Consider the following 24,170-nt stretch of genomic DNA (forward strand, 5'->3'; position numbering starts at 1 on the left):
GTGGTCTACGGTATCAAAAGCCGCTGAGAGGTCCAAAAGAACAAGGACAGAGGAATATCCCCTGTCCCGGGCCCTCCAGAGATCATTAACCAACGCGACCAATGCCGTTTCCGTGCTGTGCCCCGGCCTGAAGCCCGACTGGTATGGGTCTAGATAGACTGATTCATCCAGGTGTCCGGGGAATTGCTGCGCAACCACATATTGTGTAAACAACCTTCCTTCCCAAATATGCTCTGCCTAAAAAAAAGTCTCCCTATTTCTTGTTTTACAGATTAAGGAAAAACATTCTGAAAATATACTTGGGGTATACAGTATTTCCAGGATGCAGCTCCGCAGTGTTTCTCAACCTTGACAATTTTAAGGCATGTGGACTTCAACTCCCAGAATTCCACAGCCAGCAATGCTGGCTGTGGAATTCTGGGAGTTGAAGTCCACATGCCTTAAAATTATCAAGGTTGAGAAAAACTGAGCTATAGGATCCTAAGAAATGAACCTTGCCAAGGGAACACAAGTCAGCTGTCTAACTTGAGAGCTGTAGAAGCATCTATGCCTAACAAAGAAATGATAGAGAAGCCAACAGTGCATGCATTTTTTCTGCTATTCTGAGTTTGGCCTTGCTCCCTTCCACCTTTTTTCCATTTCTTTCTTTAGAAGACGCAGACTTGCAGATGGCCTAGGGTTCAAACCAGAGATATCTCTTGCTCATGGGAGCAATGGGCAACTTGCCCAGTCTGTGTAAGCAGTGCAGGTGCTTGCACTTTCCCTGATCAATGAAAGCATGAGAAAACAACCCAGCCTCTTTCCGGCCAGCTGCCTGCATTCCCCTAATGAATGAAACCCTGCGCAAATAGCCCATTCTGTTTAGCACAGGTGCCCAGCATTCCTTCCACCCAGGGAATTAAGGGCCAATGACCAAGTTTACTCAATGCACATGCCTGCCTTGGTTTGGGTAATGGAAACAAAGACTCACAGACCAACTTATTCAGTTCAGATCACACCAATTCACTGTTGATAAAAAAGCAGTATATTTAAATATGCATTCAAAACCTCTACATGACTTTTATTTATGACTAAGATTCATTTTACTGAAGTCCAATTTTCTGAGGTCCGAAGATCCTGAATCTGTTAGTTGACTGCTGAATGGTGTGTTTCTGCATAACATCTTTTTCTGTTGATGAATCTAAAGGTCACAGGAGTGACAATATATCTTCTGTACAGAAGACAAGAAACTGTCCAGAAGAATGGACAAACTTGCTCTGAAAGCAACCTCTGTTGGAATGATGTCCAGTTTAAAAATCTATTTTAAAAATAATCTTAAGTTATTGAAGATGCACAACAAAGGTAACACCTGGACACTATCTCAGGAAGGTTTTTTTTTTTTAAAAAAAATATTTTTGTTTTTCCGTCATGCCTTTAAGTACAATGCATATCTGCTATTACCAGATAGATATCTATCATTGTATATTTGTCCACCAGCATCAAGCCATCCTGTCTTCATGTTACATCCAACCAATCCCATCTCCGCCTGGCTTGCAGAGTTGACTGCTGGTTTCCTTCTTGACAGCAGCCAGAGCACCAGTGCTCCATCCATCTTTCTTCCCATCTTATTTCAAAGGCCTCTCTCTCTGAAGGTAATTTACCAGAAAGAAATGGAGGGGAGATAACCACAGAAGGGATGAAGTGAGGCTAGAAAAACCTTAATCCTGATCTACTGACCTACCTGCCATTTCTTATATGCCACACGCTCTCCTCGCCGTAGCCACAGGCATGCAGTATAAACTGTGAAGATGCAAAACTGGTGAAGCATACACTACCATGTGGCAATGCAAACCAACCATTCCTATTTGCATCTGCACATTTTGTAATTTGCCACTTGGCCTCCCATTAATACCTCACAGCTTAGCAGGAAATATACCTCCAAGAGCTCTGACAGGTGACATTTACTAGAAGGAAGGTTAAGGATACAACAAAAGAATTCCGTCAAGCACCTTATTGTTGAAAGAGACAAAGTCACTCAAACTCTCTCACACACACAGGGTGGAAAGCAGCCTCTTTTACTAAAGGGGGAACAGGCAGCTGTTGACTGTTTTTGCAACTGCTGGTCTTATCAGGCTGAGAATTAACTCTCACATCACTTTTAGCAGCTACTTTATCCTCCCTAATAGCAAAGTTGGCCTTATTCCAATGAGATCTTCCTTTCGTTCTTTACAGTTCAGTAAAGTGAGGTTTGCCGATTCATTTGTGGCATCTTCCTGAAAGAGAACCAACCTTCATTGAGAGCAAAAACATGCCAAATGTTTCTGGCTGGAAAGGAGCAGTGGTCAACTGTACAAATGGGTTCTGAAAAGGAAGGCAGGAATTTCAGTGACTCATAACAACCAGAGGCAGCCTGGGCAAGCGCCCAGGGGAAAACCATTCAAGGCAGACTAATTTGCTATGATTTGGTTTATCAGCCTGCTCACTTATAATGTACATGACTGCTTTTGGTTTTGTGGTCCATCAAGGTGGTTTCTCTTGTGTTTGAGTCACCATTTCTTAACTTCCCCTCACCTATTGTTGTATGTGAACTTCTGAGTTTCCTCCAGAACAGGCGGGGCCAGGTAAAGAGCCCAATCCAGGCAAGTAGTAGTAGTAGCAGTAACAACAACAACAACAACAAAGTTGGAAGGGACCTTGGAGGTCATCTAGTCCAATCCCTGCTCAGGCAGGAAACCCTACACCATTTCGAACAAATGGCTGTCCAGTCTCTTCTTAACAACTTCCAGTGTCGAAGCATTCACTGCTTCTGGAGGCAGGTTGTTCCACTGGTTAATTGTTCCAACTGTCAGGAAGTTTCTCCTTAGTTCTAGGTTGCTTCTCTCCTTGCTTAGTTTCCATCCGTTGCTTCTTGTCCTGCCCTCTGATGCTTTGGAAAATAGCTTGACTCCCTCTTCTTTGTGGCAGCCCCTGAGATATTGGAACACTGCTATCAAATTTATGAAATTAGCCTTGCATGCGGCTAGGAATCCTTCTTTGCAGCTTCAGTTCCATTCTAACCATAACTTCTATTGGTTGCCTCTCTTCATGAGTAATAGAACAAAAGCATCTTTTTATTTTATTGTGGACATTCCAGACTTGCATTAAAAAGTCCCTTTAAACCATGTCTGTTATAATCAGAATGATGCTGGAGGGTGCGGGGTTATGTTGCTGGAATTTTCATTCTTATTTCCCATAAGCTATTGTTTCCAAATTTTCGGCTGCAATTCATAATAAAATAGAATATTGGTATCTCTGTCCCTGACCTTTAACAAAACATATGGAAATCTGGGTGTGCCCTGAAGCTACATAAAAACTGAGGCTGACAACAATCAAGAAAAGAATGCTATCTCCCTCTCNAAAATCTAAATCCATTTTATATAGCTGGAATAAGCTTTACTATTCATGAAGTCTTTGAAGGTATAGACCATACTTGGAAACCTCAAGTAATTGTGGGGCCACTTGAAAATTTGGAGATTTGGGCCAGAGGATTCCAAGTACTTGTCTATACCTTCAAAGACTTCATGAACAGTAAACTTTACTCTCTTGGGTCCAGCTATATAAAATGGATTTAGATTTTATGATCTTGGGAAAAGAAACTGAACACAAAGAATGTATGGGGGTCAGGTGATTTCCTATAAGGACCACTGTTTTTTCTTGTATTCTGTAATCAACGTTTCCCAGATCCTGTCAACATGTGCCAATCTCTTTGTATTAAATCTCAGTTTATTCCACTGGGAAAGATAAAAGCTAAGGAAAAATGTGCACATGGTTTTGTCTATGTATGAATCACAAAATTAAAATGTGTTTTACAGTTTTGCCCTCATTCTGTAATTCTATTTTAGATATAGTTTTATATATTTCTAATGAGGTTCCATAAATAAGTAATCATGAACTTGTTCTCAGTTTATCCCTTTCCCTGCAAAAATCTCCAAGGAATTCCCAGATTCCTTGCAAATATGGATTTTTTCCAGAGGCCAAACTGAAGTTAGAATTAAAAAATGGTGATTAATCAGTAGCACACTTTGCTATTAAAATAATTTAAGGAAGGAAAACTTATCATACTCAGGATATTATTCAGCACCAATGAGTAATTAATAGGAATGAATAAACCTTTGTACCAGGCCTCTTAGATTCAAATAGGCAAAAGTGATAGGTAGAATATAAAATTGTGTACATAGAGTAGCTATTCTCACACAAATAGAATTAATTAAACCACTGGAGGTTTTTAAGAAGAGACTGGACAGCCATTTGTCCGAAATGGTATAGGGTTTCCTGCCTGAGCAGGGGGTTGGACTAGATGACCTCCAAGGTCCCTTCCAACTTTACTACTACTATTATTATTATTATTATTATTATTATTATTATTATTATTATTATTATTATTAGTAGTAGTAGTAGTAGTATTATTATTATTATTATTAGTATTATTAGTATTATTAGTATTATTAGTATTATTAGTATTATTATTATTAAGCACAGCCTTTTGGCACCAAAATTGCATTAAAATTATATTGAAATATACAACATTTACGTAACATTAGCTACATGGATAAAATTAATGCTACTGGGAACTCAGAAACTCAGAGGCATTCATTTTTTCTTAATATAAGAAAAGGTAGCATTGGTGCTTACCATATTGCTGCCAACACCTGGGCCGTTGGCAAACTGACATTCTTCTGCATGGCCGTTACAGAAGCAACTGCCACGGACAATTAGGTCATAGATGGCATAATGGGCAAATCTGTGTGGTTTCTCCAGTACTCCTGAGCCTTGGCAAGGACACTCTTGCCTCTTTAATAAAAGGAGCCGCAAATTAGTGAGCTTCAAGACAGCTTGTGCTTCAGGACTGTATGGATCTTCAATCTTGTTAGTAGGCGTTAAAGCACGGAAGATCACCTGAAAAGGGAAAGAGAATGGGGTTAAAATATATGATCAACAGCTTACATCTTATAGAAATCAACCAAGCATAGTTCACCTCCATGGGTTGAGTAAAGTCAGCAAATGATTCACTGTGCCAAACTAAGAAAAATGGCTTACTTCAGTAGACGTTTAAAGTGCCTAACTTGTGCTTCACATATCCACCACAAACCAAGATGATGAAAGAATGATGTAACATATTTATGTCATGAAATCACATCACAAAGCTACCCTTTCATACTTGTATCATGATGTTAGATGCAGGCATATAATTTGCAGGGCTTCCATCCATCAACCTGCCCACACACAGGTACAACTATGGATTATGAAAACACAGCCAGTGTTTTTATAGCAGTTCAGGTGATATGGTTTCAGAGGATATTCCAGCAAATACACCAGGGCTTTATCCCAGTATCCAAGATAATTGAACAAGAGTCTCCAGACTGAACACCACTCACTGAAGAAATTAGTTGCAGTGTGACAAATTTCATGAAATACAATTTGGGATTCCAGCAAAAGTACTGTGGGCTCTCTCACTCGCTCTGTATTTTGTGTAGCAACCATTTCTGCTTGAGCAGTGAGGTTGAAATATTTCTGTAGACACTGCAACTTACTCAAGCTGTTCTATGGACTTATATATTGTGTAAACAACCTTCCTTCCCAAATATGCTCTGCCTAAAAAAAAGTCTCCCTATTTCTTGTTTTACAGATTAAGGAAAAAACATTCTGAAAATATACTTGGGGTATACAGTATTTCCAGGATGCAGCTATAGGATCCTAAGAAATGAACCTTGCCAAGGGAACACAAGTCAGCTGTCTAACTTGAGAGCTGCAGAAGCATCTATGCCTAACAAAGAAATGATAGAGAAGCCAACAGTGCATGCATTTTTTCTGCTACTCTGAGTTTGGCCTTGCTCCCTTCCACCTTTTTTCCATTTCTTTCTTTAGAAGACGCAGACTTGCAGATGGCCTAGGGTTCAAACCAGAGATATCTCTTGCTCATGGGAGCAATGGGCAACTTGCCCAGTCTGTGTAAGCAGTGCAGGTGCTTGCACTTTCCCTGATCAATGAAAGCATGAGAAAACAACCCAGCCTCTTTCCGGCCAGCTGCCTGCATTCCCCTAATGAATGAAACCCTGCGCAAATAGCCCATTCTGTTTAGCACAGGTGCCCAGCATTCCTTCCACCCAGAGAATTAAGGGCCAATGACCAAGTTTACTCAATGCACATGCCTGCCTTGGTTTGGGTAATGGAAACAAAGACTCACAGACCAACTTATTCAGTTCAGATCACACCAATTCACTGTTGATAAAAAAGCAGTATATTTAAATATGCATTCAAAATCTCTACATGACTTTTATTTATGACTAAGATTCATTTTACTGAAATCCAATTTTCTGAGGTTCGAAGATCCTGAATCTGTTAGTTGACTGCTGAATGGTGTGTTTCTGCATAACATCTTTTTCTGTTGATGAATCTAAAGGTCACAGGAGTGGCAATATATCTTCTGTACAGAAGACAAGAAACTGTACAGAAGAATGGACAAACTTGCTCTGAAAGCAACCTCTGTTGGAATGATGTCCAGTTTAAAAATCTATTTTAAAAATAATCTTAAGTTATTGAAGATGCACAACAAAGGTAACACCTGGACACTATCTCAGGAAGGGATTTTTTTTAAAAAAAATATTTTTGTTTTCCGTCATGCCTTTAAGTACAATGCATATCTGCTATTAGCAGATAGATATCTATCATTGTGTATTTGTCCACCAGCAACAAGCCATCCTGTCTTCATGTTACATCCAACCAATCCCATCTCCGCCTGGCTTGCATAGTTGACTGCTGGTTTCCTTCTTGACAGCAGCCAGAGCACCAGTGCTCCATCCATCTTTCTTCCCATCTTATTTCAAAGGCCTCTCTCTCTGAAGGTAATTTACCAGAAAGAAATGGAGGGGAGATAACCACAGAAGGGATGAAGTGAGGCTAGAAAAACCTTAATCCTGATCTACTGACCTACCTGCCATTTCTTATATGCCACACGCTCTCCTCGCCGAAGCCACAGGCATGCAGTATAAACTGTGAAGATGCAAAACTGGTGAAGCATACACTACCATGTGGCAATGCAAACCAACCATTCCTATTTGCATCTGCACATTTTGTAATTTGCCACTTGGCCTCCCATTAATACCTCACAGCTTAGCAGGAAATATACCTCCAAGAGCTCTGACAGGTGACATTTACTAGAAGGAAGGCTAAGGATACAACAAAAGAATTCCGTCAAGCACCTTATTGTTGAAAGAGACAAAGTCACTCAAACTCTCTCACACACACAGGGTGGAAAGCAGCCTCTTTTACTAAAGGGGGAACAGGCAGCTGTTGACTGTTTTTGCAACTGCTGGTCTTATCAGGCTGAGAATTAACTCTCACATCACTTTTAGCAGCTACTTTATCCTCCCTAATAGCAAAGTTGGCCTTATTCCAATGAGATCTTCCTTTCGTTCTTTACAGTTCAGTAAAGTGGGATTTGCCGATTCATTTGTGGCATCTTCCTGAAAGAGAACCAACCTTCATTGAGAGCAAAAACATGCCAAATGTTTCTGGCTGGAAAGGAGCAGTGGTCAACTGTACAAATGGGTTCTGAAAGGGAAGGCAGGAATTTCAGTGACTCATAACAACCAGAGGCAGCCTGGGCAAACGCCCAGGGGAAAATCATTCAAGGCAGACTAATTTGCTATGATTTGGTTTCTCAGCCTGCTCACTTATAATGTACATGACTGCTTTTGGTTTTGTGGTCCATCAAGGTGGTTTCTCTTGTGTTTGAGTCACCACTTCTTAACTTCCCCTCACCTATTGTTGTATGTGAACTTCTGAGTTTCCTCCAGAACAGGCGGGGCCAGGTAAAGAGCCCAATCCAGGCAAGTAGTAGTAGTAGCAGTAACAACAACAACAATAAAGTTGGAAGGGACCTTGGAGGTCATCTAGTCCAATCCCTGCTCAGGCAGGAAACCCTATACCATTTCGAACAAATGGCTGTCCAGTCTCTTCTTAACAACTTCCAGTGTTGGAGCATTCACTGCTTCTGGAGGCAGGTTGTTCCACTGGTTAATTGTTCCAACTGTCAGGAAGTTTCTCCTTAGTTCTAGGTTGCTTCTCTCCTTGCTTAGTTTCCATCCGTTGCTTCTTGTCCTGCTCTCTGATGCTTTGGAAAATAGCTTGACTCCCTCTTCTTTGTGGCAGCCCCTGAGATATTGGAACACTGCTATCAAATTTAAGAAATTAGCCTTGCATGCGGCTAGGAATCCTTCTTTGCAGCTTCAGTTCCATTCTAACCATAACTTCTATTGGTTGCCTCTCTTCATGAGTAATAGAACAAAAGCATCTTTTTATTTTATTGTGGACATTCCAGACTTGCATAAAAAAGTCCCTTTAAACCATGTCTGTTATAATCAGAATGATGCTGGAGGGTGCAGGGTTATGTTGCTGGAATTTTCATTCTTATTTCCCATAAGCTATTGTTTCCAAATTTTCGGCTGCAATTCATAATAAAATAGAATATTGGTATCTCTGTCCCTGACCTTTAACAAAACATATGGAAATCTGGGTGTGCCCTGAAGCTACATAAAAACTGAGGCTGACAACAATCAAGAAAAGAATGCTATCTCCCTCTCTCCCAATTTATTTCCAGCAACTGACATTTTTTTTCATCTTGTTCTTATTTTATCTTTCTCAGAGAGGACATCTTTATCCTAGAGGCAATGTCTCTGATTTTTTATTTCCTCCCATCCATGGCTCCACGTTGTGATTCTTTAACCTCAATGTCAAGAATTCTATTCTTACAATCCAATATCTCAATATGAAGTCTGAGATATCTTACGCATCACTCCCTATAGGTCATATGCAGCAAGAGAACAGAAGCTTTCCTAAGACATTACTCCAGCATAAGATTAACGGAGGGGAAATATATCCTATATGAACTGAAGTCTTTCTTATATCTTCTCCCAATTTTTCCCTCAGAATGTCCTTGGTGACTAATGGAAATCAAAATTCCTTAAAACGGAATCATTTCCCCCCCCCCCTTCCCTAGGGTTTCCCCACTGTTTTCACTCGGCATGTAAAAGATATGTTCTAATTATTAGATCTACCTATCCCAGTTGCACCAAATAGTAAATGGACTATGTGTCCATTTATATACATGCATGAACATTGGTTTTTTTTTCTTTATACCAGAAAGCCCACTCCATATGTCTTATCATTACACCATCTGAATGTACGCAAGTCAAAGACAGAATCTGAAAACCTCATCTTTTTCTCCAGCTGTTCCCTGAGTGGGACCAGTGTCCCTAAAAGGTAGACCAGAAATGGACATGATTATGGCATTATCAATAGTTCAACACATAAATGAGTGTATTGTTAGATTTTAGATATTTTTAAATCATGTTTTTATTATTTTTTATAAATAACTCAAAGGGGTGAACATACATAATGTTTCCTCCTCCTCCTCTGATTTTCCCCACAACTATAACCCTGTGAACAGTGGTGGGATTCAAATATGTGAATAACCGGTTCTCTGTGTGGATGCCACTTCCCAAAGTCCATTCTGGGCCTGGGCAACAAAAAATTCTGCCGAACTGGTGCAAACTGACTGAATCCCACCACTGCCCATGAGGTAGGTTGGGCTGAGAGAGAGTGACTTGCACCACAGTCACCCAGCCAGCTTTTCATGCCTAAGGCAAGACTAGACTTCACGGTCTCCCCTTTTCTAGGCCAGCATCTTTGCCACACCAAACTGGCTCTCTTTTTCTGGAAAAAACAGACACATGCTCATGAGATGGTGAAAGCCAACTTAAACTCCTTTTTTTTTTTTTAAATAAAATACATGTTTGAGCTAGCAAGTTGTGATGGTCTGCTTATATTATTAATTCACCAGACCATAAAGTACTATGTTTCAGTAACAGTTTCTCAAAACAATAACACATTGAATAATGAACATGTGTTATATGTTTATTTTTAATAGTAATTTGATTCAAAATGATCCATATGGTTATTCTTTCACTCTCCTTTAATTATTGAAAAGTACTACATTCAAAAACAAACCACAAACTAGTAATGAGCTTCTGAATGAATATAGATAATCGTCTCTTCAGAACAAGTCATTATTGGATGGTTTCAGACTAATTGATATTTCTCTAATAGATTCTTCTAGAAGAATTACTGGAAATGTTTACTACATAACCCTAGTTCTATACAGGTTATTTGAGCACTCCAGAATCACCTCAGGGCCTTTGTTCTCATTATCTAAAGTCAGCAGCTGCAATTTGTTTCTAGTTCAATAGCAGTGTTTCTAAAATCTCTCTCTCTCTCTCTCTCTCTCTCTCTCTCTCTCTCTCTCTCTCTCTCACACACACACACACACACACACAAACACATACAGACACCTTTCTATTTTGCATTCTAAATTCTGGTGTGTGTGTGTGTATGTGTGTGTGTATAGGGACCTATTACACACTCAATGGCCAAATTACCGACACTTAAAAGGCTATAAAACAAAGTCTTTTCCAATGTTAGCTTACACTTTGACAATGTTAGCAGTGACTAACGAAAGCTTAGTGCTTAATAAAACGTTCTGTCCCGGAGATCAGTGTGTTAGTATGCTTTTTTTATAGATTAATGTACCCGGAACTCGGATTTTTAGAGTAGTTTCCGATACATATACATATATGTGTGTATATGTGTGTATACATATATATGTATATACGTGTGTGTGTACACATACACATATTTGCATTTCAAATGCAAATAATGTATACAGGCTTTAATGTCTCTTTAGATTACATGTGCATTTTTAAAATGCATTTCTAGATTTTTATCTCACCCATGGTAGAGGAGCTCAACGTGGTCTCTCTTCCTATTTTATTCCTTGAAATGGATTGGAGTAAAAGCCACAGAGTGGGGTTCCATAGCTGCAGGGGAATTAGATTTTAAATCTTTCTGGGGACAGCTCAATACCTTCACCACTGCACCACACAAACTAAGTGGGGTATTTATTTTTGTTCTAATGCTCTTTTAATATCTTTGCTGGCACATTTTTTTAAAGTTAATGTTGAGCACCGTCCATTTACTTTCTCAAGTTTTCAAAATGCACTAGTATCAATCGTTGTGTCCGTTTAAATATTTCTACCACATCTGAACAAAAGTGCTATGGCAAATTAGCACCTGCCTGGAGTGTTTCTAGACATATTTACATATTTTTCAGATACATTTACATATTCTTTGGAAAATGGATTTTTCTAACGGACATAAAATCCAACGTAAAATGGCAGTATGTAAACAACTAATTGCTCTGCAAATTTGCTTTTGCACAGTAGCAAGTGTATCTTCTGAAGGTCACTGTACTAATCATGTGGCGTGAATAGCTGGGACAGTAAATTATCAAGGTCACTTCACACACAAACACGTGCACACACACATTGCCACTGCAGAGTAATTCATTCCCTTCATTGCTTGCCAACTGCACTGAGATTTGAACTAGTTAACTCAAATGAACTTAGCTGGGAAAAAGAAAGCTTATACAGTACACCAATGGTCTAAGAGATGCCCTAAGATAGAGTCCTGAAATGGCTTTGCAAAGTTTTGGTATTGTAATACTCTGCATCCTAAGTAGATGCCCTTCTGATTAATGTTTGCACTGGGAGATCATTGAGGTCCCTATGAATAGTCTTCCAGCTTTTCAAAAGCAGATTGAGACATAAGCCTAGCAACAATAAGTTCTGGAAGAAAAAGAAGGAAGAGGAAGGAGGAGAAGATGGAGAAAGTTCAAGTTTAGTTAAGAACATCTCCCATGGTCTTTTTTCTGTTAGGGTTCAACAAAAGCTGCCCAGTGTTGGCTCAGCTATGTACATGTTTTGAATAAATAAAATCAAAGCAGCAGTATCAAGCATTTCTATCATAGTGCAAAGATGAGAAAGTGCAGAAATTATGCTAGGGAAAAACAGGGCTTGTTCCTGGCTGGTTTCAAGTCAAAAGGAAAGGAAAAGAAGAAAAAGCCAGCCTGCGGTTGATGTGGCTCATTAAAATGCTGGTTGAAAGGATATAATTCTTTTTACATTGGGGCAGCAATAAACTGAGCCTCTGTTCTGTCTTTTTTGCACATTCTCTGTTTATACTTCCATTCCTTGCTACCACTCAAAAACACATAAGGCACACTATAAGCCTTTCCTCTGGGGAAGCAGAACCTGGCTGTGCTGTCTGTGTGTTTATTCTGCGGAGGTTAACTGCTCCCCCCCCCACCTCTGCCTCTGTATTTTATCTCTTCTGCAGCTCAAGTTCAGTGAAATACTGAACAGACAACCCTAGTCATAACATTTGGGCACTTGCCTTTAGCAGTGACTAATCCCCGGATTGATCTTTTCCAGCTGGAAGCTGAAATAACTACAGAATTGCAATGAGCTTTCTTTGGCATGAGGTCCAAAGCGGAAATGCTGAGTCAAAGACTTGTTATTCAAGAGGTGACCCTGAAGTTGCAACTTGGCCCTAGTGGGGGTCTGGGCTTAACCTGTTGAGTTTTTCTTAGCCCTGCTTTTCAATGGAAAAATATGCTGTCCTGCCCTGTGTGTATATATCAGCACGTGGCAGCAGCTGGCTGACCTGTCTGGGCTCAGAAGCTAAGCACTGTCAGGTTTGGTTATCTTTTCAAAGGGAGTTCACCAGGAAATACTTAGGCTATGGCTAAACTGGAAAGTTGGGGGTGAAAAATCAGAAACCCCTGCCATATTATTGCCAAAAACAAAAACAAAAAACCCCTGAATGTATTTGTCTCTAAAGTCACCACGAGTCAAGTTTGATCTGTAAAAGATGCTATCTCCAGGCTAATTTTAACTTCTTCTTTCCCACCATTCCAACGGAGCTCTAAGGACTGAAAGCATCCTTCTTTATATTTTTTTTATGCTCTTCCTCTGCTATGGCCCTATACCCAGTGGTCCAATCAGCATCCCAAAATACACAATCCAATTGGCCATCTCACTTTGTCACAAGTCTCCATCTCAGATCAGTATTTCAGGAGCTTCATAAGCAGAGAAAAATGATATTGTAGCCTTGAAGGCCCTTCTAGCTCCCAGCATATTTGTCCTTTTAGCATATGTTTCTCTTCTTCCTTGTAGGTATGACCCACTTGAGCCAACATCTTCCCCTGAAATCCTTTCTGGCCTTACCTGTTTGCTATACCCCGCAAGACCAGGTACCTGCTCCAGCCTATGAAGAACAGCGAATAGAAGTTTGACTTTGTTTTTTCTTTTACAAAACTAGTTTTTGTTACTCTTTTATAAATATATGAAAGGTGTAGGTTTGCATACATGCAGTTACAGATCTAGGGGAGTCCACACTTCAGTTTTGACAGAAGTCCCTCACTGTTGCTTTGATGCTGGAAGAACCCAACTTCTAGATACATTTTTATGATGCCATTTTAAAAAGCACAGCAGAGCTGGTCCAAATTAGGTGTTGGCAATTCTAAATTTGGGACTTTTCCAAGGACAATTTCTATCAGAATCATGTTTACCAGTTCAGGTACAAGATGAACAGAATAGATCTGATCCTTTTTCTGTTTTGAAATATATTTCAAACATTCTAAAAACCCACTTGGTTGCATTTTATATTAACTATTCTCTCCCCCCCCCCCCCAGGTTGGGCAGGATATGGCTTGGACTGTAGAGCTTAAACTAGTCTGCCAAGCAAAGCATGTTTAACATGCTTCCATAGCAACAGGTTATCTTATTCAAGCAGACACAATTCTTCTTTTCCTAGTGAATTCCAGTAATGGGCTCATTCTAGCACACTTCATTGGTGTCATCTGTCACACAGGCTCTTGTCTAAAATGAATAGCCTTTTGATAGTTTAACTTTCTCTACATTCTAATGGAAGTGTAAATAAACAAGCAAGGAAACAAGCAAGTGTTTGTACTCTTTGTTAGAAGAGTAGTTTGACATATAGCTCCAGTGACATTAAAGTAGAAAGTCGTAATGAGCTGGTTTGCATTGCTCCAAGATCCTCCGTCCAAAAAGATGCTTATCTTCATTTCCGCATGCTCTGCTTTATTAAAAAATGTGCTTCTCATTTCCCAAATCTCTTGGCTGTATACAGGTGGACAGGATGAAAAAAGAAATTTCATTTCCATAACTATTTCTGTCTCATTTGGGACCTTAAGCTGAATGCATCAGTACTTTAACATAAGCTTCTGCTTTTGATCATAACTTCTGTTCAATGTAGGTAAAGTTAGACGATGGCTTGTATTATATCAACATAGTAGCAAAAATGAAATAAGCTATAGAAATTAAATATGAATGCTTATATCAGCACCACCATCCACCAGCAGTACTTGCTGTATTAGATGTCCTACGAAGTCATCCTCTGCAAAAGTGCACTATGATGCAATTTCATGCATTTTTCATATTTTAAGGTAAAGATTAAGCCGTGACCAACTGAAGGAGGCGGTGCTCATCTCCAATTTTCAGTCGAGGGAGCCTCTGTTGTCTAAGACACCTTCCAACATCATGTGGTCAGCATGAAAACATAGAACACTGTTACCTTCCCGCCAAAGAGGTACCTATTTATTTACTCATATTTGTATGCTTTTGAACTGCTAGCTTGGCAAGAGCTGGGGCAAGTAATGGTATCTCACCCTGTTGCGTGGCACTTGGCTCTCGAACTTGGGCTGTTGGCTTTCCAGTTGACACTACCAATCAGATACCCTATAGATGTGCTGCATGATAGCTCCTATCTTCTTCAACTACTATCACCATGCTTGGTATAGATTATGGTTACCTATTCAACACTTTGGATGGTAACAAATACAATCCATTTGTAAAACAGCATTCAAACTAAGATAATGGTACTTTTAAGGCTGTCGTCTTATGTATATAATGTGTGCATGAGCCCATTAAATACCCTTCAGAAGGAATTTCTGAATAAATGTTTATAGGTCTGGGTTATACCATTGTGTGCTAAGAACTGTGTTATGCTGAGATTCATCAGTTACCTGTCTAACCAATGTTATTAACAAGAACTGTAGGTTTTCAGAACTTCAGAAAGGGCTTTTCTGTATGAAAGCACATGTTCTACCCCTACATTCTTCCCTGACTGAAGGAGACATTGGATGCTAAAAAGAAAAGGAAATATTAATCTAAATGAAACATATCAGTCTAGATATCTAGTAGCTATCTTTTTTAAAAAAAAAAAAAAACATGAATTAAAGCAGATTGCCCCTAGTGCTGTGATCTTTTCTGTTAGTTCTCACCACCCAGACACACCTCATGCTGCTTTCAGACCAATCTTCTAAAGTGGGTTGACCACTTCTCTCCAGCCATACTTGTAGTGTATGCAGAATGGCGCAAAATAACTTCAAAATAGCATTTTTCTTCTTCCCTTTTATTCCCCAATATTTTCAGGAAGTTTAAAAGAGTTTCAAAGTTTCAAAGAGAATTTTGCTCAGCATTTTTTTGACCAATATGACTTCTTTACTTACCCAAATCTGCTGTCCGAGTGCTGCTGACAGGCAACTTCAAAGCCACTTCCCTAGAGTTCTTAAACTTTAAAACACTTGGACTGAGCAATCCTTCCATCAGAGCACATTTTCAAACAGAGAATTATCCTCTCAAAATCTTTCAAAGGAGGGCCCTCCTCAATAAAATAGGATACCTGACAACAGTTATATGGTTGACTAATAATCCAGGGGCATTTCTTTGGAAGAGCTCTCTAATTTTGCTAACCATAAGATCAAGGTAACTTTTTGAAAAAATATATCCTTTTTCAGTTACCATAGCTTACCTCTCCTCTGGTGCAAGGCACTGCATCAGAATATCTGGAAGTACAGAGAGATCCCTCTTCGGTGCTATCATCTGGAAGCCCAAATGTAGCTGTGCAATTGACAGCAAAATATTTGTAAGGTCTCCAGGTCTGCCCATAGTTCTGGGACCTTTCCAGTATCATGGCTGCTGGGCGGGGTGACTTGAAGACTACAATGACGTGGGTCAGGTAGAACTCTGTTTCCAGATCCAGCCTGATTTCTTCCCTGTGCACCCCTTGCGCGGACTGCCACCAGGAACCAGGATGCAGGAAGAAGTCATCAGTCATTTCATCAGGAAGATGAGAGTTATTAGGCTGGTTGGCATTGCATTTGGTACACTTGGGCAATCCGCAGGAGCCATGGTACAGGTTGTGCTCTGGATAAAAGCAGTAGAGTTCTGTGCTGTTCTGTCCGCAAGTGGTAAGTGTCGTCGGTGTCCTGCCTGTTGCTAGATTTCCCACCGCAGGATTGCAGGAATGCCCATCACAACGGAAAGCTCGTGGCTTCGTTGAACCTGAAAGAACAGAGGGAAATCCAATGATGACAAACCAATTCACTGCACTGTTCTGTTCCACCTGCTTCCTCAAATGCTTCCTGAACATGTAAGGCCATATTGTTACACGGCCTCCTATCCTGCCTGCCTTTTTATCTTTCATACCGATTGGTGGCTGTTTAAAGAGTGTGGCTGATTTTGGAGTTTTGAAAATACTAAATTATTTGAAATCCTTTACATTAAAAGCAGGGTATGTGATGCAAAAATCAGTGGAGATATCTAATGAGAGTTAATGAGTAGAAATAATGGAGGTAACAAACAATTTTAAAAATCTGCATGGTGTGAACAACTATTTTAGGGAAATTTGCTAATTGGGTGGTAGCACTCAGCTTTGGAGGATCCTGGATGAAGTGAATTATTTGGACCCTTTTCAGTCAGGGTTCATGTCATGTTACAGCACTGAGCATTGGTTATGCTTGTGGATGACCTGGGATGGAGGTGGTGGATCCATCCTGCCCTCCTGAATCTTTTAGAAGTGTTCAATGACATCAGCCATGGTTTCCTCTTGGACTGGCTCTTGAGATTGGGAGTGGAGGATGTGTTTTGTATTGATTCTTCATCCTCTGGGGCTGGTTCCAGTCAGTGTTGCTGGGGTGAAGAGAGGAGAGGTCAAGCCCTAGGCTTCTGATGTTGTGGGGTACTCAGGCTTGAGTCCTTTGCTTCTCCATTTTGGAAACTAAAGGAAGAAAAGGAACTAAAGGAAGGAAAGGAACTAAAGGAAAAAAGCAAACCACAAATACGGTTTTTTTTAATCTATCTATCATATATATATGTATGCAATGCTTTTTTTTGTCATAGAACGCACCGGAACAGAGTTCCGGCACCTTTTTTCAATGGATTTTTCCAAGTTTTAAAAGTAACTTTTGAAAATTTAATGTTTGGTCCACGTGGACTTGAATCGCCCTGTCGAGCTAGCAGGTTGGCGGCAAAATCATTAAAAAAGGTGCATGCTGGCTACTTGTGTGTCGAGTCTGATGCATGCGTACTTTGTCCATGCTGGTTGTGATGGCGCTGTTTGGCTTGTGATTGGTCATGTGGTCGCGTGCTGAGTGCTTATTGTGGGCGGCGACCGTTATGTTTTGTTACACAACTGACATGTGTGGATGGGTGTACAGTGATTGACTACGTGCGAAAGGTAAATAATTTCTTCTTTTAAAAAAACATTGGTGAATTGAAAATCTTTTTAAAATTTTTAGTGTAAAAGTGTGACCCTAAATTTAAAAATGAAAAAAAAATTACTTCTCAACCACCGGTCCTGCTAAGAGCTGAATATATAATTTTTTAAATAAAAGATTAACAAGATGTGAGTTCCGGCATCTTTTTTCTTACAAAAAAAGCACTGTGTGTGTGTGTGGTTTTTTTCCCTTTAGTTTCTGCAAGTGTGTGTGTGTGTGTGTGTGTCTGTGTGTGTGTGTATCAGGTGCAGTAAAATATTTAACTTGGAGGCCAATCAAAATTGGCCACAATGTGTTGATTTTAATTCAGATTACTTCTGTTAAATTGTGTTGAGCATAAAACACCAGTCAGTTCTGTGATGGTTTTTATTTCTTATATGGACGAGTGCAGAAAGAGAAGAAGAGGTAGAAAATTAGGACATACGTATTACTGATTCCAATAGAGGAGAATATTTGTAGTTCAGGGTTGAAATGAGGGTTCCTTGATGTCTTTGAGCTTGGTTGTTTTCTTGCAAGCATTTCATTACCCAAACTAGGGAACATCATCAGTGCTAGCAATTAGACTAGATAGTGCTAGACTAGACTACATTAGACTAGTACTGATGTTACCTGATTTGGGTAATGAAATGTCTGCAAGAAAACAACAAAGCTCAGAGAGCACCAAGGATCTCTGATTTAAATCTACTCATTTCCAAAAATTAATGAGCCTATTGTATTTACAAAAGATTGCTTGAGAATACCGTAAATAAGCACCTTAAGAATAGAGATTGGGGGAAAATGTATATGGAGAAGAGCAGATTCCATATTTTGGCTTGTGCAAATGGAAATCTTCTTTGTGTTCTTCTGATTTGAGGGTTAAAGCCACTGTGGGTAAGATGCATTCCATTTGCATAAGGATCAACCCAACAAAAACCTTTGCACCAACTTTGTTTCACAAGCAAACCTGCCTAGGAATTATCAGAGGCAAGAGATGAATGGAGGTGAAAGTGATGAAGGTACATGTTTCACCACTTAAAACCAGCAAAGAAGCAAGCAAGCCAACTTCCCCCCCCCCAGTTCTTATAGATGAGATCAGAAAACCATTCTCCTCTTCCTTATGTTTCCTAGCTTTATCTTGTAAAACATACAGAGTCAGTTTGGTTTAGTTAAGGCACCAGGCTAGAAATCGAGAAACTGAATTCTTAGCCATGAAAGCCAGCTCAGTGACCAAGCCAGTCACTCAAGAAGGTAAAGGGCAAATGACTTCTGAAAAAAAACATGTCAAGAAAACTGCAAGAACTAGTCCAAGCGTCACCAGGAGTCAAAAACTAACTTGAAGGCACAGGACAAAAAATAAGTAAATAATTCCTGTTGAACTCTTGTGTGATTAAGAACAGCAGTAGAACACATGACAAATAAACACAGGGAAAGTTGATTGGGGGGGAAGGGTTGGTTCAAATTGTTGGGTTAAGAGCCTCACATTGGAAAAAATCAATGCGATTGCTTGGCTTCCCAATCAGACAGCCCATCCATCACTCACTTATTCCCTGAAATGTGGGGTCACAGCCACGGGGCAGTATGGATGAAGGGACAGAAGCAACTTGGGACCTAGCCTGAATACCAAATGGGGCTCTTTGAATAATTCATAGAAAGGATAAACAATCAAGATTGCAGTGCATTTTTCTTCTCTGGGCCCCAGGTGCTGCATGTCATTGAGAATTTGGCTCTTGATTGATGGGTTTTTCAATAATCCCTGCTCCTTGGCTATTTATGTATTTATTCCACAGTCCCCAGGGGGCTGTTCAGAGAGGTGGCTGTTTGCTGGAGGTGGCTTGATTAAAGAGTGGTTCCGTTGAGGGTGAGCCACACAGCTGGAAAAACAAAACTGGGCAACCTCTTCCATGGGTGATGGCTGAATCAGACAATTCCAGTGGACATTAAATGTTAACTAGTAAATAGGTGATGTATTATTCTTTTTGAAGTCATATGTAAAACCCAAACAATTGGAAAAGAAAGCTGAAATTTTCTCACTGAATTCAGACATGCATACAATCATCACTGGTGTAGGACCCTACAAAACAAATTTCAGCAGTCATCAGGGGTACTTTGCAATACTTTTTTATTTTTCTTCAATGAAAAAACCATTTGGTTTTGTAGGTTTCCCCCCCTTTGTTGTTGAGTACATTTCTCCAGATGTTGTCGTCATGTAAGAAAATGATTTTTTTTTTAAAAGTGGCCTGACTATTATTGTACAGTCTTTGTTCTTTTGTGTTGGTTTTCATGAGAATTTCTATTGTCAGTGTGTTTTAAATTTATAAACAAATCTTCCAGCTTACTCTAGATGGGTTTGCACTATAGGTTTACAACTTGGGTGTTGTTTTAAAAATCCTGCCTTTATAATGTCCTATACTTGCTAGGTTTTGGAGAAACTGTTAGACAATATATAGCAATAGCAATAACAATTATACTTATATACCACTCCATAGTGCTTTACAGCACTCTCTGAGCAGTTTACAGAGTCAGTATATTGCCCCCAACAATCTGGGTCCTCATTTTACCGGCCTCGGAAGGATGGAAGGCTGAGTCAATCTTGAGTCGGTCAGGATCAAACTGCTGGCAGTGAGCAGTGAATTAGCCTGCAGTACTGCATTCTAACCACTGCACCACCACATATAAGTGTGACTGTGCACAAAGTTAGAGGATAGTATTCTCTTGAATTATATGGAACTTGTACATGGAACTTGATACCTGGACAATATAAATTGTTTTTCTGAACTATTACTGTAACTAAAAGACTGATATTGGAACATTGGAAAGATAAATATATGTCCCCATTTACTCAATGGATTGAAAGCTTGATTTCACTTGCTCCTTATAAGTGGGTTGCCTAGACTTTGTATGGATAAATATAACAAAATTGGTATTCATTTACACAAAATACAGCAGGTTTAAAAAAGCATGATAGTTATATAATTGTACCAGAAGTGTGTGGGTGTGTATGTATGCATATATACTTGCAGAATATTTGCATTAATTATATACAGAATTGTAAGTGTATAATTCTATATATAATTAATGTTACAATATGTAACATACTTTATAGTTTGCTTTTTTTCCTGTTATTCTTTACTTTTTAAGCACCTGTTATGCATTTTCTATTATGTCTGTACTTTTACTTTGTATCTTTTTTTGTTATTATTCTTAAAAGCAATATTATTTATATTAAAAAGTAAGCCCACTTATGAGTACTGTTGTATTTCAGATGTGCTTCTTAGATTGTCCTAGTCTTGCTATTTGAAATTTAATATATTGCAATTGTATCAATGCACTGAAGTTAATTTAAAATTTAAAAGAATAACCTAAAGGGAATCACATCAGAAGAAAAAGTAGGTAGAATATGAATGAACTGTAGGTATATAGGTACCGTGTGTAAGCCAGTTCTTGTAAAGGAGAGACAAATGTCAAAGGGGTCCAATCAGGCAAATGGAAAGACTACACTGTCTCTCACTCACTCACTCACTCACTTGTCCATCTAGAATGCACAGGTGAGAGATGGACAGGTGGAATTGCCAGAGAGGGAAGCAGACCAGGATGGGAAGAACCATGTAACAGTGTAGAATCACAATGACACAGATCTGATTTGGGAAAAGAGCAGAGACAAATGTGACATATAGCTAGAATGCCAACTTTTAATTCTTATCCACTGAAGATGAATGTCGAGAAAATAAATGTGACACTTCAAAGCTGCTAGTATGGAATTTCAACTCCTATGTATAATTATAGCTACTTGGGGTACAGAGAGCTCCAGCACCACTTATCCAAGTAGAAACTGCTTGCCCTCCATCTTCCACCAGCAAAGCTTGCCAAGATGTTCCAGAACAATTCGCCAACATGTTGGAAATGTAAAAAAGTACATGGAACATATTATCATATATGGTGGACATGCCCAGTTGCGAAAAAATACTGGACTAAAATGAGAAGATGGATGGAAGAAATAATAGACCAACCCGTAGACTGGAAACCAGAGATCTTTCTGCTGGGTATTTTAAACAGAAAATATAGTAAAGAAATACGGTACTTAATTCTACATATAACAACGGCAGCAAGAATAGTATATGCACAGTTCTGGAAAAATGAGAATATACCATCAGAGGAAGAAGTGATAAGAAAAATCCTGGACTGTGCTGAGATGGACAAATTAACAAAAGAGATAAAAGAAAAGGAAGACACAGAGTACTATCTAATATGGAATAAGTGGTATGACTGGTTGGAGATTAGAAATAATAAATGAGAATAAATGTGGAAAGGTCAAAAATGGAAAATGTGTGTATAATAATGTATAGTAATAATAATATGTACTATTTTAGTTTGAAGTATAGTATGAAGGAAGAAAAATGCAAACAAGAAACAACGGGACAACAAGGACAAATATATCTAAAGAAGAATAAGGGAGGAAAATGTAAATAATAGAAGATTACCTACGAAATTGCTGTTAAAAAAAAGGAGGAGTATACACTGTGTGTGTATGTGTGTTATGTTTTGTTGTTTTTAAAAATAAAAATAATTTTAAAAAAGAAAAGAAACTGCTTGCCCTGGATGTGCCCATACATAATAAAATTTGGCAAATAAACATCCCTCCCCCAGAGGTCAGTATTGTTTTATGGAGCTTTTCCCTTGTAGAAGTGGCTCTCCTCAGAAATAAGCAGCTAATGTTTAGAAAATTAGTGAAAACTTTTTTATTATTTAAGGAGGCATTCAGGATTGAGATGTGGAAGATGTATGTACCTAGGAAGTACAGGGGTGCTGTTCATGAAATGGTCACAATTATTGTTATTTTCTTCATTACATTAATTAGATTTTATGTATGGCATAGTTTACTGCATACCACTTATATAAGCTGCTTCATTTTTTTATTGAAGTGTATAAAAGCACTTGTAATAAAAGGGGATTGGAAAACTTTCCTAGAGAATAAGGTTATCAGGGCTTCTCATCAAGATGGTTTTATTGTGTGGCAATGTTGGTGGAAAACGTGAGGGGACAGTTATGTCCTCATGTCCTATGTATGAGCTTCCTATTGGCAGAGCCTTGCAGAAAACAAAACTGTTGGCCTGAACCTGCACCGCTTTGCTTATTTTCTTATGTACTCTGATTAAATCACATTCTCTGCTGCAATCTAATTTGCCCTTTGGTTTTCAACCGGGTCCAGCAGAGCTTTTCATATATCTCATTGGCCCCCCTTCTGTGTTCCTAATTGGGATGGGAGGGAGAATATAATCACTTGTAACTAAACTATTTTGACTACCCTTAGACAGCAATGTGACTTAGTGTTCTGTGAAAAGTTGCAATGTTATAGTGGGGCCCCATTAATGTTATCCTTTTGAATGTAATCAACTTCAGGGCTTTAGTATTATTATTCCTCTCCATTATCAACAAATAAACAGATCAAGTTCTCGAACTGAGAACTAGTGAGATCAGGAAACAGAACCCCAATGAAAAGGTAAGCATGGATTTACCAAGAATATTAAGCATCACAAGCACATGCATCATATTTAGAAACATTATATGCTGTCCATTCTGAAAAGTGTACCCTGCACTTGCAGGAAAACACTAGGAAGAGAAAAAATATTATTAAAGCAATAATACACTTGGTTTGGTTTTTCTGCATCAGTATGATGTGGAGTTCCAGTGAGGGTAGTTTATAGCCTAGCATTATATAGAAGCCAGTCGCCCATAGCTTCATTCAAAATACCACAACATTGTTTTGTATATATGTAAATCCAGCTAATGGATGGTGTTACTGGGGTCATCGGAGACCCCACAGAATTTTATCCCCCTGCCTAAATTTTAACCCAGGATTAAAACTGTCCACCAGCTTTGTCTGTAGGCATGCAATCCTGTCTTTATGTTTGCTATTAAACCAATTAGAACAGCTCAAATTTGCATGATTTTTGCAGGAATGGGATAGTGGGATCCACTTATCTTTTTGTTGTTATGGTACAAGTCTGAGAACCTGGTGAAACACACACACCAGTAAGGACTGCTGTGTCCACAAATTTGTTTTGAATTACAGAGCTGAACAGAGCTTGTGTTTCCTTCATACAAACATCCATATGCAGTTATCCTGACCTTTTGAGCAATGTAAAATAGTTGGAAATCTTCTCTGTATATTATGTAGATATCTAGCAAGAGTTCCAGCTTTATTTTCTGCCCAGTCTTTGTTATGAGATGATAGGGAAAGATTGCAAACTAATAGAGTGGGTCAATATAACTTGAGCTTCCTGCTTTTTTTTCCCAATCAATCGCCATTACCAAATAAGATTGATGGGCAACATGAACAATTCTTAAGGCTTCTTCAGACTGAGGCATCAAGGAGAACAAGGTGTCAAGAGTTATTCTGGCTGCTTTATTTTTGCAAATGCTGTGCAGAGTGCATGCAGACTAAACACTGACCTTTGCTCCGAGAGGACCTTGAATGAGGCAAGGGGCTGTGAAGGGCACCTGTGCTATCAAAATATAGGCTGCCTCCATTGCCCCTTCATCTCAGAATCAGGTACTAAGAGGGGAGAAGGAGAAAGGAAAGAATCAAAGGCAGATTCCCTCCTTCCTACCTTAGATGCCAGGTCTTCCTGGGTCAGCTGTATGTTGTAATTCACCACAAGATGATTTTACATGATCTCCAAACCGAAAGCCAAATTAT

At 39.2% G+C, this 24,170-nt stretch overlaps 1 protein-coding gene across 1 annotated transcript in view; it reads right to left on the minus strand.

Moving 5' to 3' along the window:
- Positions 1 to 24,170, minus strand: part of LOC107295646 (netrin-4-like) — a 75,360-nt gene that overhangs the window by 49,129 nt on the left and 2,061 nt on the right. Inside the window, exons 2-3 of the mRNA XM_015824966.1 lie at positions 15,748 to 16,280; positions 4,651 to 4,914 (exon numbers count right to left, since the gene is read on the minus strand). Of these exons, the coding sequence (XP_015680452.1) occupies positions 4,651 to 4,914; positions 15,748 to 16,280 (797 nt within the window). The remainder of the gene's footprint in view (positions 1 to 4,650; positions 4,915 to 15,747; positions 16,281 to 24,170) is intronic.

Source organism: Protobothrops mucrosquamatus, unplaced genomic scaffold (genome assembly GCF_001527695.2).
Source record: "Protobothrops mucrosquamatus isolate PMUCROS unplaced genomic scaffold, P.Mucros_1.0 scaffold2431, whole genome shotgun sequence".
NCBI lineage: Eukaryota > Metazoa > Chordata > Lepidosauria > Squamata > Viperidae > Protobothrops > Protobothrops mucrosquamatus.